This window comes from Thamnophis elegans, chromosome 4 (assembly GCF_009769535.1).
Source record: "Thamnophis elegans isolate rThaEle1 chromosome 4, rThaEle1.pri, whole genome shotgun sequence".
Classification (NCBI taxonomy): Eukaryota; Metazoa; Chordata; class Lepidosauria; order Squamata; family Colubridae; genus Thamnophis; species Thamnophis elegans.
The window spans coordinates 34729876-34743990 of record NC_045544.1 but is presented as its reverse complement, the minus strand read 5'-3'; the positions used below and the strand labels follow the sequence as shown (position 1 = coordinate 34743990).

General features: G+C 45.3%; 1 protein-coding gene across 2 annotated transcripts in view; it reads right to left on the bottom strand.

The window, feature by feature from the left end:
- The window catches only part of DSE (dermatan sulfate epimerase), a 38975-nt gene that overhangs the window by 14158 nt on the left and 10702 nt on the right, over positions 1 to 14115 (bottom strand). Inside the window, exon 2 of one of the 2 annotated variants that reach the window (XM_032217107.1) lies at positions 1329 to 1797. In XM_032217107.1, the coding sequence (XP_032072998.1) occupies positions 1329 to 1744 (416 nt within the window). In that variant the 5' untranslated portion in view covers positions 1745 to 1797. Of the gene's footprint in view, positions 1 to 1328; positions 1798 to 14115 lie in introns of those variants that run through there. The other variant, XM_032217108.1, reaches the window with a different exon arrangement.

Genomic DNA, 14115 nt, shown 5'->3' with positions numbered 1-14115 from the left:
GAGTCATTTTGATCTAGGCTAGAAATCAGAAGACTGAGTTTTAATCCTGCCATAGGCATGAAAGCCAGATGGGAAACTTTGGACCAGTCACTCTCTCTCAACCCAAGCCCCATTACAGGTTTGTTGCTGTGGGGAAAACAGGACGGGGAAAGGAGTATCAGAGTTATTTATAAAACTAATTGGAATAAAAAAATCTCTAAAGAAATAAATTTAACTGACAATATAGAACAATAAAATTACAGTGATAATTAAATTAAATTAAATTAATAGTGTTACCTCTGTTTCAAAAGAGATTAAGGTAAAGGTTCCCCTCGCACATATTTGCTAGTCATTCTCAACTCTAGGGGGCAGTGCTCATTCCGTTTCAAAGCTGAAGAGCCAGCGCTGTCCGAAGATGTCTCTGTGGTCATGTTCCCGGCATGACTAAATGCTGAAGGTGCACGGAACACCGTTACCTTCCCACCAAAGGTGGTTCCTATTTTTCTACTCGCATTTTTACATGCTTTCGAACTGCTTGGTTGGCAGAAGCTGGGACAAGTAACAGGAGCTCACTCTGTTACACGGCACTAGGGATTTGAACTGCTGAACTCCCAACCTTTCTGATCGACAAACTCAGCATCTTAGCCACTGAGCTACTACATCCCAAAAGAGATTACAGATAAGCATTTAGAAGAAAAATAGGCCATGCGATTAACTGAAAAAAGATACAATTAAGGTACAAATTATCTGAGCACAAATGAAGATTTCAAGCTGTAGTCCAAGAGCCAGCACCATTTAAAGTACTTAGATGCTTTATCAAGATTATTTTGTTTTGATAAAGTAAAGGAAAACAAAGATGACTTTCAAACCACACAGAAATTTAGAATTTCACCATTGCTTACAAGCATTTTCCTAAACTGGAGAAAAGTCAATATTCTGTTTTGGACCTCCAAACTGAAGTTTCTAAATTCAGAATGGACTTTCAAATGCTAGCTTATGACATGTATACTGCAATACACTAAAAATGATCATGCTTACACAAAACTTAGACGTACACCACATTTACACAATACAATACGAACAGGAGCTTCCTGTTCTTTATAATAGCAATTATCAATCGATAACCGCTCATCTTAAAAGTTTTGTGTGTGTGTATTTTACATGTTTGTTAATAAAAAAAATAAAAATGATAATGCTTGTTTTAGATATAAGTTTTAAAAATAGGTATTCCCTAAAAACACAGTTATGAAAAGAAACCAAAGCATTTTAGACTCCTTTACTCCTCTTAATATATTCCAAATATGCACTGTATAGTTATGTTTTGCAATAAAAACAAGATAAAAATCTACCAACTAGGCTGAGCCGCCATTCTTTCCATGTAGTCTTTGGCCATGTCAATAGCTTCCATGTTGTCTGGATAAAGTATGCAGAACATTGCCAGGGCACCCAAATTGTTGCCATATATTTCATTCCACCGAGCACTGAAGTCTTTGGGATCCCAGGGAGGAAGATACTCCAAAGAGTTTGACAGCATGATTTGCACAGCTTCAACCAACCGAGCTGCAATGTGTTGATGTGTAGTGCCTGCCTTATATCGGAGATCCTGTATCTCTCGTCTAGAGAAGTAGAGCATTGGGTAGTTGTCGTAGTTGGCATTGACAAATGGAACAACAGTGCTTGGGTTGTTGTCAGTGCTGCAGATTAGTGCAAAGCAAACCACATGTATGAAAAACACACTGGGAGCCCCCCGTGTGTGAGTCCTCATTGTGGCATTAGAGCTCCAGGTCTTGAAGGCAGCCAAATCATTTTTGAAGGAGCCTAGATGGCAAAATAAGAATGAAAAGTGAGGTCAATGGAATAATGGCTGACATTTTTGTCTAAGACACTGGAAAGTATATGGGAAAATTCAGGTTTTAAATACAAACAATACCTCTATACCAATTTATTTTACTACTGGTTCACTCGTGTGTGCATGCACGCTTCCGTGCATGCGCAGAAGCATCTGGGTGGGTGTGTGGAGCCTCTCGCCGCCACCACTTCCGGTTCGCCTGATCCTGGGCAAACTGATAGAAACCCATCTCTGCTCTAAGCAAGTTCTTTCCACAAAAATTAGGAGCAGATGTATTACAATACATACAGTGCACAGTATAATTAAACAAAATCCTATGTACTGCTTTGTGTCTTCAAATACTATTCCTGACTAAATTCATTGGCCTAAATGGCATCCCAGTGACTGGTTGATAAATAAGCAGAAATAAAACTATAGGCCAGGAAGTGAGAAAATAATCTTAATGGATTATTTAAAAGTTATACATAACGTTTGCAAACATGATATATTATCAATTGTATCTTTTTTTAATCTAGTGCAATGATGGCTAACCTTTTTTGGATCATGTGCCAAAAGTGGGGGGAGCACAGGGGGACCGTGCACGGGAGTGCTATGTGTGCGACACCCCCTTATGTGCCTGCAACTAGCACAAATCCCTGCTGCTTTTGGCATGCTTTTTTCGCCCTTCCCAGGCACCAGAGGCTTCCTAGGAGCCTGGGGAGGGTGAAAACAGCCTCCCTTGCCCACCCAGAGGCCCCCCGGAGGTTTCAGGAGCTTCCCTAAAGGCTCCAGAGGATGAAAAATAGCCATACAAGCAAACCAGAAGTCTGTTCCTAAAGTTCCGGTTTGTCTGTAAGGCCAGTTTTCGTGCTCTGGAGGCTTGAGCTGACAGGGCAACACCTTGTGTGCCCTAACAAATGGCTCCGCATGCACACATGCCATAGGTTCGCCATCATGGATCTAGTGTTTAATTTCTTCAAACTGTATCAGTAAAATCCTGCTGAAAAATTACAGTGCTGGTAGCATCTTGCATTAATATAATTTGGCGAACAGTGTTTGGGGCTTTTTTGTTTTACTGCAGGAATAGCCCTGAGATCTTTAGAATCTCTGATGCACTTTCGAACCTATATGTGACAGTATAATTAGGCATAACTAAATTCTAAGATGTAAAAAAATTTTTTGCACCCATCAAAATAATTTAGAATGCCTAATGTAAAACATTTCTTACTGTGCTTGCAGGAAAGCAGGAAGAAAAGAAGAGAGACAGGGATTATGTGAACCTCTGCCAAGATTGTGAATGTTCAATTGGCTGAGGTTCACAGCTGTAGAGTAAAAGATCTGGAATGTGGGAGGTGTCAGCAAGGGTCATTTTTAAAGACTCTGGTTGTGACACGTCTTCATTAAGAGAAACATTGAAAAAAACCATACACAGCAGAGTAGAATCCTGGAAATATATTTGAAATATCTGGCCTTTAGGGCATGCATGTTTTTTCCCATTCAGTCAAAAGAATCCTTCCATTTGGCTTGCTGAGATTTACAGCTTGCTGCTAAAAAGTTTAACATTAAATAGAAGCATGTATTTCCGCAAATATGTGCCCATTTTAAAAGGCTTGAAAATGGCAAACTGCATGGAAGTAAAACAAACGAGTGTTTTAAACATAGCCATGTACCCTCCCCTTTTTTCAAAATTACAAATCATTTCAACTTTGGTCTTAGATGAAACTGCCTAGGAGTTCCCAGAGGAAAGTCAGAGAATTCCTGAAATTCTCCAAAGGGGAAAGGTTAGAGAAAACGGGACCAAGAAAGATAGATTTACGTAAATAATGAACACTAGTTTTCAATTATTAAAACCAGAAATAGGCCAAGGGAGAAAGTGTGACATTGAAAACCTACTGTACAATTTTATTTTTCCTGAGGAAAGCTGTTTCATAAAATTCAGCTACAGGAAAAGTATGTAAGAAGCTAAAACAAACGGAAGCCATTACACAGTGATCAAGTTTTCCAAACTAGGGGCCAATTTTAGGCTAATAAATTATTGTTTTGAGGGCAGAAATAAGGATGCAAATATTGATGACTGCTTATGCGATTGTCATGCCTGAAAAAAGTGCTGAAGAGAATTTAAGAATTCTGATCCTGGTGGAACCACGGTGGTTACAATGTACAATGCAGCTCATAGGCTCCATGGAAATTAATGATCTGGGTGAACCAAGATAAATCAGTTCTGATTATTTTCTTCATTTTTTAAAATTACTTGTCAAAGGTAATTCCCTTCTTAATTTGTCATTTTGCCACTTGAGGTGACACATGCCAACCCCTGAGTCTGGCTGGCGCCTTAAAGTCTCACTACTAAAGCTTTTCAGGCAGTGGTGGGTGGTACAACCTGAAGTTCTTATGGTGTGTAAATTCCACCAAAGACTATCACAACTTTCCCTAGAAGGGCACTGGACTGTACTAAAGCTTATGTGACAATGGGAGAGGAGTATTTAATACATAGAAAACAATCACATTAACAACAATATAATTTTAATTATATTTTATTTTGATTTGGTGTTATGAAATACATGATCTTCCCTATTCCAGTCCATTTGGGGGACTATTCAACAGTCTAATATCAAATAATCAAAATGAGAACATTTTATTTCTGGTAACTATCTGGACTTTTAACTTGATTCCTGGTGGCTATATGGAAATGCCTATGTAGCTTTCTTGTCAGCAACACAGAAATAATTTGTCATGCTGTCTTTTGAGACTTATTTGTTTGTTTGTTTATTCGTTCATTCATTCATTCATTCATTCATTCATTCATTCATTCATTCATTCATTCATTCAAAGTTACTGACTTGGTACATCCTGATGGTCTCCCAAACAAGTACTAAGAGGTTCTGACACCAATTAACTTTTCACCTCCATCAATGTTGACTAGCCACTCTTGCAAAACATTTTGCATGCACGAGCAATAGGAGCAATGGTTATAGAGAAAGTAGGCATCTTCTTGCCTTATTTTAAAGACTTATTATTGCATGTCTGTTAAATAGCATTTCTCGGATTCTCTAAGTCTTTTGTCATTTCTTTCTGCCCTCAATTCAGTTTTCTTTTTTATTCTGAACTGTACAGTTTAGAAACTTCCCTTTACCATCCCTATCTTAGGATCATCGCTACTATAGATAGTAGTAACTTGGGCTTCAATACTGATCATGTTATTTCCTGAATAAAGCTTATCTTTTAAACTCTTAATTTTAGAGTTTCTCTGCCACACGTTCCTTCTACTGTGTAATGCTAATCGCTGTCAGTCAGTTTCCATCTACAATATTTAACAAATAGAAAAACTGTTTTTGAGTCCTTCTAACCTTAAATCACTCCTGCAATTACTGACTCTCCTCTTTTACAGCATGAACCAATTACATTATTGACCAATGGACTACAATGTAAGGAGAAACAGTCTAAAAAAAGAAGTCTAAGAATTAGCCTGCTGAATAATATATTCACAGGGCAGAACATAAGATCCTGCCAGAAAAGTTTGCCACAGTCTTGAAAAGAACACTTTAGTATCAGGTGAAAATATTTTCTTCACAATGGTATATTTTACAAGGAAATTCAGGCAATCAAAACCAAGTAAGAGGCAAAGATACTCCTCCCCTTTTGCATGCATATATTCTCAAACATACAAGTAGTTTCTACTTTTTCAAAAACAATTTGTACATGTACTAGACTGAACAAATGAATTAAAGAATCTCTCTACAGAAACACAGAAGCATTTCTGTACTCAGCACTTTGATAGGAATCCCTAGTTACTTATTATCAGTGATGAGATTCTGCCAGTTCGATTCGGGAGAACCGGTTGTTAACTTTCTAAGTGGTTCAGAGAACCAGTGGTCAGAAGAAATGTCACTTCGTTTTTTTTCCATTTTACAGGGCTAATCTTGTAAGATAGGCAGGAAGGAAACATTCCGGTGTTGTTTCTAGCCTAATCTTTATTGCCCTGCTTACAGAAACTGCCTCTCCGGTTAACCCTTATTACATTGTAACAGCTAAGGCAAAGCGCCCATAATTGTGAATGATCTTGAATTGGCCACACCTACCCAGTCACATGACCACTGAGCCATGACTACCCAGTCATTAGGGTAGAGAACCGGTTGTTAAATTATTTGAATCCCATCACTGCTTACTATGTTATTTACTAGTGGTTCTGAGAGAGAGACTGTAGCCAGGCAGTCTGCCCAGTTACATTATGTCAACCTACATTGTTTTCACACATGAAATATGATTATTAAAAAAAAAATTAGATTTTTTTTTTAGATTTTATTTATTATTTATAGGCCGCCCTTTTCCCTGAGGGGACTCAGGGCGGCTTACAATTCACGGGAGGGGGAGTGCAAGACAAAACATAAGACAATACGTGAGTAAAAAAAATTAAAACAATAAAACGCAACTTTCATTCAACATTCGGGTGGGGCGGATTAGAATTTTTATCCTCAGGCCTGACGGGATAGCCAGATCTTAAGGGCTGTGCGGAAGGTCTGGACGGTGGTGAGGGTGTGAATCTCCATGGGGAGATTGTTCCAAAGGGTCGGAGCTGCTACTGAGAAGGCTCTCCTCCGTGTAGTCGCCAGTCGGCACTGACTGGCGGATGGAACTCGGAGGAGGCCTAATCTGTGCGATCTAATAGGTCGAAGGGAGGTAATTGGCAGGAGGCGGTCTCTCAAGTACTCAGATCCACTACCATGGAGGGCTTTATGGATGGTAAGTAGCACCTTGAAGCGCACCCGGAGATCAACAGGTAGCCAGTGCAGCTCGCGGAGGATAGGTGTTATGTGGGCGAACCGCGGTGCGCCCACTATCACTCGCGCGGCCGCATTCTGGACTAGCTGAAGTCGCCGGATGCTCTTCAAGGGCAGCCCCATGTAGAGCACATTGCAGTATTCCAGCCTAGAGGTCACAAGGGCTCGAGTGATTGTTGTGAGAGCCTCCCGGTTCAGGTAGGGTCGCAACTGGCGTACCAGGCGAACCTGGGCAAATGCCCCCCTGGTCACAGCCGACAGGTGATGGTCAAAAGTCAGCTGTGGGTCCAGGAGGACTCCCAAGTTGCGAACCCTATCTGAGGGGTATAAAATTTGACCCCCCAGCCTGAGCGATGGAACACTGGCCAAATTATTGGGAGGGAAACACAACAGCCACTCGGTCTTGTCTGGGTTGAGTACCAGTTTGTTAGCTCTCATCCAGTTCTTAACGGCTTCAAGACCCCAGTTCATCACGTCCACTGCTTCATTGAGTTGGCACGGGGCGGACAGATATAGCTGAGTGTCGTCCGCGTATTTTTTTTAGAATTTTTTTTTAGAATTTTATTAGAATTTGTAGGCCGCCCTTTTCCCTGAGGGGACTCAGGGCGGCTCACACAAAAACTGGGAAGGGGGGGAATACAGACAGTAGGACAACATGTAATAAAATAGCAAACAACATACATTCATCATTCGGGAGGGGCAACTATCCTATCCCCAGGCCTGACGGGCGAGCCAGTTCTTCAAGGCTATGCGGAAGGCCTGGACGGTGGAGAGGGTACGAATCTCCACGGGGAGCTCGTTCCAAAGGGTCGGGGCTACTGCTGAGAAGGCCCTCCTCCTTGTAGTTGCCAGCCGACACTGGCTGGCCGATGGAATGCGGAGGAGGCCTAATCTATGGGATCTTATCGGTCGCAGGGATGTAATTGGCAGAAGGCGGTCTCTCAAGTATCCAGATCCACTGCCATGTAGGCTTTATGGGTGATAATAGCACCTTGAAGCGCATCCGGAGATCAACAGGTAGCCAGCGCAGCTCGCGGAGGATAGGTGTAATGCGGGTGAATCGGGGTGCACCCGCAATCACTCGCGCGGCTGCATTCTGCACTAGCTGAAGTCGCCGGATGCTCTTCAAGGGCAAGCCCCATGTAGAGCACATTGCAGTATTCCAGCCTAGAGGTCACAAGGCCCGAGTGACTGTTGTGAGAGCCTCCCGATTCAGGTAGGGTCGCAACTGGCGCACCAGGCGAACCTGGGCGAACGCCCCCCTGGTCACAGCCGTTAAGTGGTGGTCAAATGACAGCTGTGGATCCAGGAGGACTCCCAAGTTGCGAACCCTCTCTGAGGGGTATAAAATTTGACCCCCCAGCCTGAGTGATGGAACAGTAGCCAAATCTTTGGGAGGAAACACAACAGCCACTCGGTCTTCTTCTGGGTTGAGCACAAGCTTGTTAACCCTCATCCAGGTCCATGACGGCCTCAAGGCCCGGCACATCACGTCCACCGCTTCATTGAGTTGGCACGGGCGGACAGATACAATTGAGTATCGTCCGCATATTGATGGTATCTAATCCCGTGCCTGCGGATGATCTCTCCCAGCGGTTTCATGTAGATGTGAATAGTAGGGGGATAAGACCGAGCCCTGAGGGCACCCCAATAATTTAGGGGCCTAGGGGACGATCTCTGCCCACCCCACTAACACCGACTGCGACCTGTCCGAGAGGTAGGAGGAGAACCACCGTAGCACGGTGCCTCCCACTCCACCCTCCCGCAGTCGTCGCAGAAGGATACCATGGTCGATGTATCGAAAGCCGCTGAGAGGTCAAGGAGGACCAGGATGGAGGAACGTCCTTCATCTCTGGCTCTCCAGAGATCATCCATCAATGCGACCAAAGCGGTTTCTGTGCTGTAACCGGGCCTGAAGCCTGACTGGAAGGGGTCTAGGTAGTTTGCTTCCTCCAAGGACCGTTGGAGCTGGAAGGCCACCACCTTCTCAAAACCTTCCCCAGAAATGGAAGGTTGGAGACTGGACGCTAGCTATTAAGAACAGCTGGATCCAAGGATGGTTTCTTCAGGAGGGGTCTCACCACCGCCGCTTTCAGTGTGGCGGGGAAGTTCCCCTCCCGAAGGAGGCGGTTACAACCGCCTGGATCCAGCCTCGTGTCACCTCACTGCAGTTAGTAACCAGCCATGAGGGACACGGATCCAGGACGCAGGTGGAGGTACTTACAGCTCTCATGGCCTTGTCCACATCCCCGGGGGTAACGTCCTGAAACTCAACCCAGAGCTGTCTACTTGGTCCCCTTGCGCCTCGGCTGGAACTGCAGGGGTTGGAGTCCAAGTCCGACCGAAAACCGAGCAATTTTGTCCGCTAAGAATTGGGCATATTCTTCAGCTCTGCCCTGCAAGGGTTCCCCCGCCTCCCTTGTTCAGTAGGGAGCGGGTTATCCTAAACAGGGCGGCTGGACGGGACTCAGCGGATGCTACCAGGGTGGACTATATGCGATCTTTTTGCTGCCCTAAGTGCCCTGGTGTATTCCCTGGTGCAGGCGGTTACCATTGCCCGGTTCGGTTCGGACTTATCGGACCTCCCAACGGTGCTCTAGGCATCTCCTCCGGCGCTTCATCTCCCGGAGTTCCTCGGTAAACCAAGGGGGTCTCCGGGATACCGCCGCCTCGGAGGAGCCGCAGTGGCGCAATCCGGTCGAGGGCCTCCGACGCTGCCGAGTGCCACGCAGCAGCCAGAGTCTCCACCGGACTGTGGGCGAAAGTGTCAGGAATAACCCCAAGCTCTGTCTGGAACCTTGACGGCTCCATAAGACGCCTGGGGCGGAACCACCTGGTCGGTTCATCCTCCCTACAGTGGGGTTTGGCCTCCGGAAGTCGAGCCTCAGTAGGTAATGTCTGACCACGGACAGGGGTATGATGTCACTCCCCCTCAGACCAAGATCACAAATCCACTGCCTCCGAGAGAAATACGAGGTCAAGCATGTGTCCCGCTGAATGGGTTGGGCCCTCGAATTACTTGGGTCAAGCCCATGGCTGTCATGGAAGCCATGAACTCCTGCGCCCCATCAGAGTTTTCGCCGAGCGACGGCAAAATTAAAGTCCCCCAGGACCATCAACCTAGGGAACTCAATTGCCAGCTCGGCTACCGACTCGAGGAGCGAGGGGAGGGCTGCTGACAACGCTGTTGGGAGGCAGGTACGTTAGCAGCAGACCACTTGACCCTTGAGGTCCAAACTTTAACAGCAAAGACTCACACCCGACAATCTCCGGAGCAGGGACCCTACGAGGAACTAACGACTCTCGGATAACCAGCGGCACACCCCCACCCCTTCCCTGGGCTCTCGGCTGATGCAGCACCTGAAATCCTTCTGGGCACAGCTCTACAAGGGGGACTCCTCCCTCTGGGCCCAGCCAGTTTCAGTAATACATGCCAGGTCTGCCCTCTCGTCTAAAATTAAGTCCCGGACGAGAGGAGCTTTATGTACAACAGACCTGGCATTTAGCGACAACAGCCTGAGACCAGGGTCCTGACTACTTGCGCCATCTGGTCTTGGAGTGGGACTCTAGGGCCGGAAGGAGGGATCTCTGTAATGTAGCGAACCCTCCTTCCCCGGTAATGGCCTGCCCTAAAGTCCCCGCCGTATCTGCCCCTCCCTGTTACGACCGCAATACCCCGACCCTCTCCCGTGTCTCTGGTCCCCTCAACCACCCCCGTGGCCTCCGCAACTCCCGGCAGGTCCTCCGAATCACGCATACTCATACACTCCCCAAGCAGTCCCCCACGTAAAAGTTAAAACACAAAATTACAACAATTATGATCATAAAAGTGGACATTCATTCATCTCAAGCGTACCTCATGCATAGCCCATACAAAGAAAGAAGAAAAAGATGAAAGAAAAGAAAGAGATTATAAATTATAAATTGCGCAAAAAATTAATTAATTTAAAGTGCGAATAGTTCTGGGAAGGTCCAAAAAAGTCCAAGATGGTTGAGGCAAGGAGAGGGCCTTCTATGTACTGTAAGTACCCCCGCTCGGCCGGTAATGGCGCTATCTGTGTTAGCAGGTCCAAGGCGGCATCAGGCAACAATGGCCGTGGCAGATGGAAGTCCAAATAGAAGAGCAGATGAAGATATACTCCAAAAAGTCCAAAAGCCGCATTCCAAAAGGATTCTAATCTCGCCCAGCAAAGGCCCTGCGATGGCGATGGCCTAGTGGAGGGGGGAATGCACCAACAGGGGAGGCCAAGCCGAGGGGAGAGGAAGGGGGGTGCAATAGCAACAGATGGAGACAGCCTCCCATTCTCTCCCAGTGCTGTTCCAGGCTAACCGCCTTCTCCCTGGGGCGATGAATAGTCCAATGCAAGTCCACAGCAACCAAACACAGACGGGATAAAGAAAGTAGCATAAAGGGGGGGGGGGAGATTCTCTCAGCCAGCAAGTGGAGGAGAGTTAAGGCTCTCTCAAGTCAGACAGGTCACGACGAACCTCCAACAATAGTTACCCAACGTCTCTAGCCGAGTTGGGCCGCAACGCCTTCCAAGCGGCACCCGGACGGTATCTTTAAACGCTGCTCTAAATCAGCTGGGCCACGGCGTCTTCCGGGCGTCCCCGAACGGCATCAGCGTCTTTCGCGAAAGGCAGCCTCGGAGAGCAGAATCTCTCCAGTCCGCTGCCTGCACCAGACTCTCCGTAAAATCGCTCGTGCCCTGGTCTCTCTTCAGGCTCCGAACGGCACCCGGGTGGTATTTTATCCCGTGCCTCCAAATGATCTCACCCAGCGGTTTCATGTAGATGTTAAATAGTAGGGGGGATAAGACCGAACCCTGCGGCACCCCATACGTTAGGGGCCTAGGGGACGATCTCTGCCCCCCAACCAACACCGACTGCAACCTGTCCGAGAGGTAGGAGGAGAACCACTGCAAAACAGTGCCTCCCACCCCCACCTCCTGTAGTCGTCGCAGAAGGATACCATGGTCGATGGTATCGAAAGCCGCCGAGAGGTCAAGGAGAACCAGGATGGACGCATGGCCTCCATCCCTGGCTCTCCAGAGATCATCGTTCAATGCGACCAAAGCGGTTTCTGTGCTGTAACCAGGTCTGAAGCCAGACTGGAAGGGGTCAAGGTAACTAGCTTCCTCCAAGGACCGTTGAAGCTGGAAGGCCACCACCTTCTCAACAACCTTCCCGATGAAGGGGAGGTTGGAGACTGGACGGTAATTGTTAAAAATGTTGAGAGCGGCTGGATCCAAGGATGGTTTCTTCAGGAGGGGTCTCACCACCGCCGCTTAAGTGCGGCGGGGAAGTGCCCCTCCCGAAGGGAGGCGGTAACGACCGCCTGGATCCAGCCTCGTGTCACCTCACTGCTGTTGGCAACCAGCAGGAGGGACACGGGTCCAGTACACAGGTGGAGGCACTCACAGCTCATATGGCCTTGTCCACATCCCCAGGGGCAACATCCTGAAACTCAACCCAGAGATGGTCTGTCAAGTTATCTCCCTGTGCCTCGGCTGGATCTGCAAAGGTGGAGTCCAAATCCGACCGAAACCGAGCAACTTTGTCCGCTAAGAACTGGACATAATCCTCAGCCCTACCCTGCAGGGGGTCCCCCGTATCCCCCGTAAAAACCATATCAGCAGCTTTTTGTAGTGTTGATGTCAACTTGGAAAAAAAATAATTTCCTCCCATAAAAGTTCAATTATTCAGCAGACTGCACAGAGAGAAAGGCTAAAATGTATGGTACGCATACTTATTTTCCAAAAAGAATCTTAATTTGCCATGAAATAAATTACAGTTGACAAGAGAATATGTTAAATCACACATTAAAAGCAAAATATGTGCTCTGTCGATTGTGGAATAAAGAACTCTGGATGCCATTTGATTATCTCAGTTTCAACTTATTTCACAACAAATTGGGATTCTTTGGAAAACAGAGGAGTATCAATACTTTTGACCACATTGGTATACGAAAACACAATAAAGAATATATTAATATTCCCTCAATATTCATATTTTATATTTGCTTACTATTTTCAACAACTGTACAGACCCTTTTAGCCACATAGTTTGCAATTGTTCTATTTATAATGATGATATTAGCAGGTGTAAATTATCTAAATATTATTAGTTCACAAGCTGAGAAAGATTACATTCTACTGCTTTTTGAAAGAATATACCAAGAGTCCAATTTTGAATAAAAATCACCAGAATCAATTATCTTGCTCAAATGGAGTTTTGGCAGTCATAAACAGACTAAGCAAGATTTTTTATAGTATCAAACTCTGTCATTGTCTTAATCAATATGTGTTGGAATAGCACAGGATAGTAACAGGAACAAACTTAAATTAGCTAGGATGCTATACTGGCTTATGGGTGAATTGTATTCCAATCAACAAAAAGCCTGAGTCAATGAAAGAAGCCAGATAATGATTCTCTCCCTCTCTTCGTCTTCACCAGTTCCCAGTAAAGGTTATCATTATCATCTCTACTGGCTATCAGCGCTCACCGCTGTATCTGAAAACCTGCTGTATGAAGCTGCACAGCACCACCATATACCTTCAGCTACATCATTGGCAACAGATGGACAGGAGACTGCACTTTGTACTAACACATATCAGATATTTAATAAATGAGTGGCTAATAATATTTCCCCTAACTATCTCAGATTACTTGAATCAGTCATTCAGCATTAATATTTTCTGGTAACTTCGATTTTACTGCTGGAGCTCATATTGAAAGAATATAATACTCGTTTAGAGGCAGATGCCCTTAGAGTGTGGTATTTGTTCTTCCTCAGCTCCAATTCCCATAGAATAATTATGCAAATGCAAAAAAGCATATCAGAGATTCAGAGATATAGCACAGTAGTTAAAAGGCAGTATTGCAGGCAAACTCTGCCCACAGCCTGGAGTTTGAGCCTGACAGGACCTCAAGGTTTGACTATTCTTCCATCTTCATTGGTAAAATGAAGACCCAGATTGTTTGGGGGCAATATGCTGGAACCGTAACCACTCAGAGAGTGCTGTACAACAATAGCAATCTTAGTGCTATCGCTACCACTATAATAAATGGACAACCACTTAAATATGAGCCAGCAATGTGCTGCAGCTGCCAACCCCCACCCTCCACAATGCAGTCATAGGCTGCATCAATAGAGGGGTAGTATCAAGTCACGTGAAGTGTTAGCACTGCTTTGGTAAGACCATTCACAGAATATGTGTCCTTTTTGGTCACCAGGATACAAAAAGATGTTGAGATTCTAGAAAGGGTAGAGAGAACAGCACAAAGATGTTTAGGGAGCTGGAGGCTAAAACATATGATGAATAGTTGTAGGAAACTGGGTGTTTCTAGTCTAAGAAAAAGAAGGACTAGGGGTGACATGACAGCAGTCTTCCAATATGTGAGAGGCTATCACAGAGAAGAAGTGGTCAGCCTATTTTTCAAAGCATCTGAAGGCAGGACAAGAAGTAATAGATGGAAACTTATCAAGGAAGAGAATCCAACCTAGAACTTAGGATAAATGTCCTGACA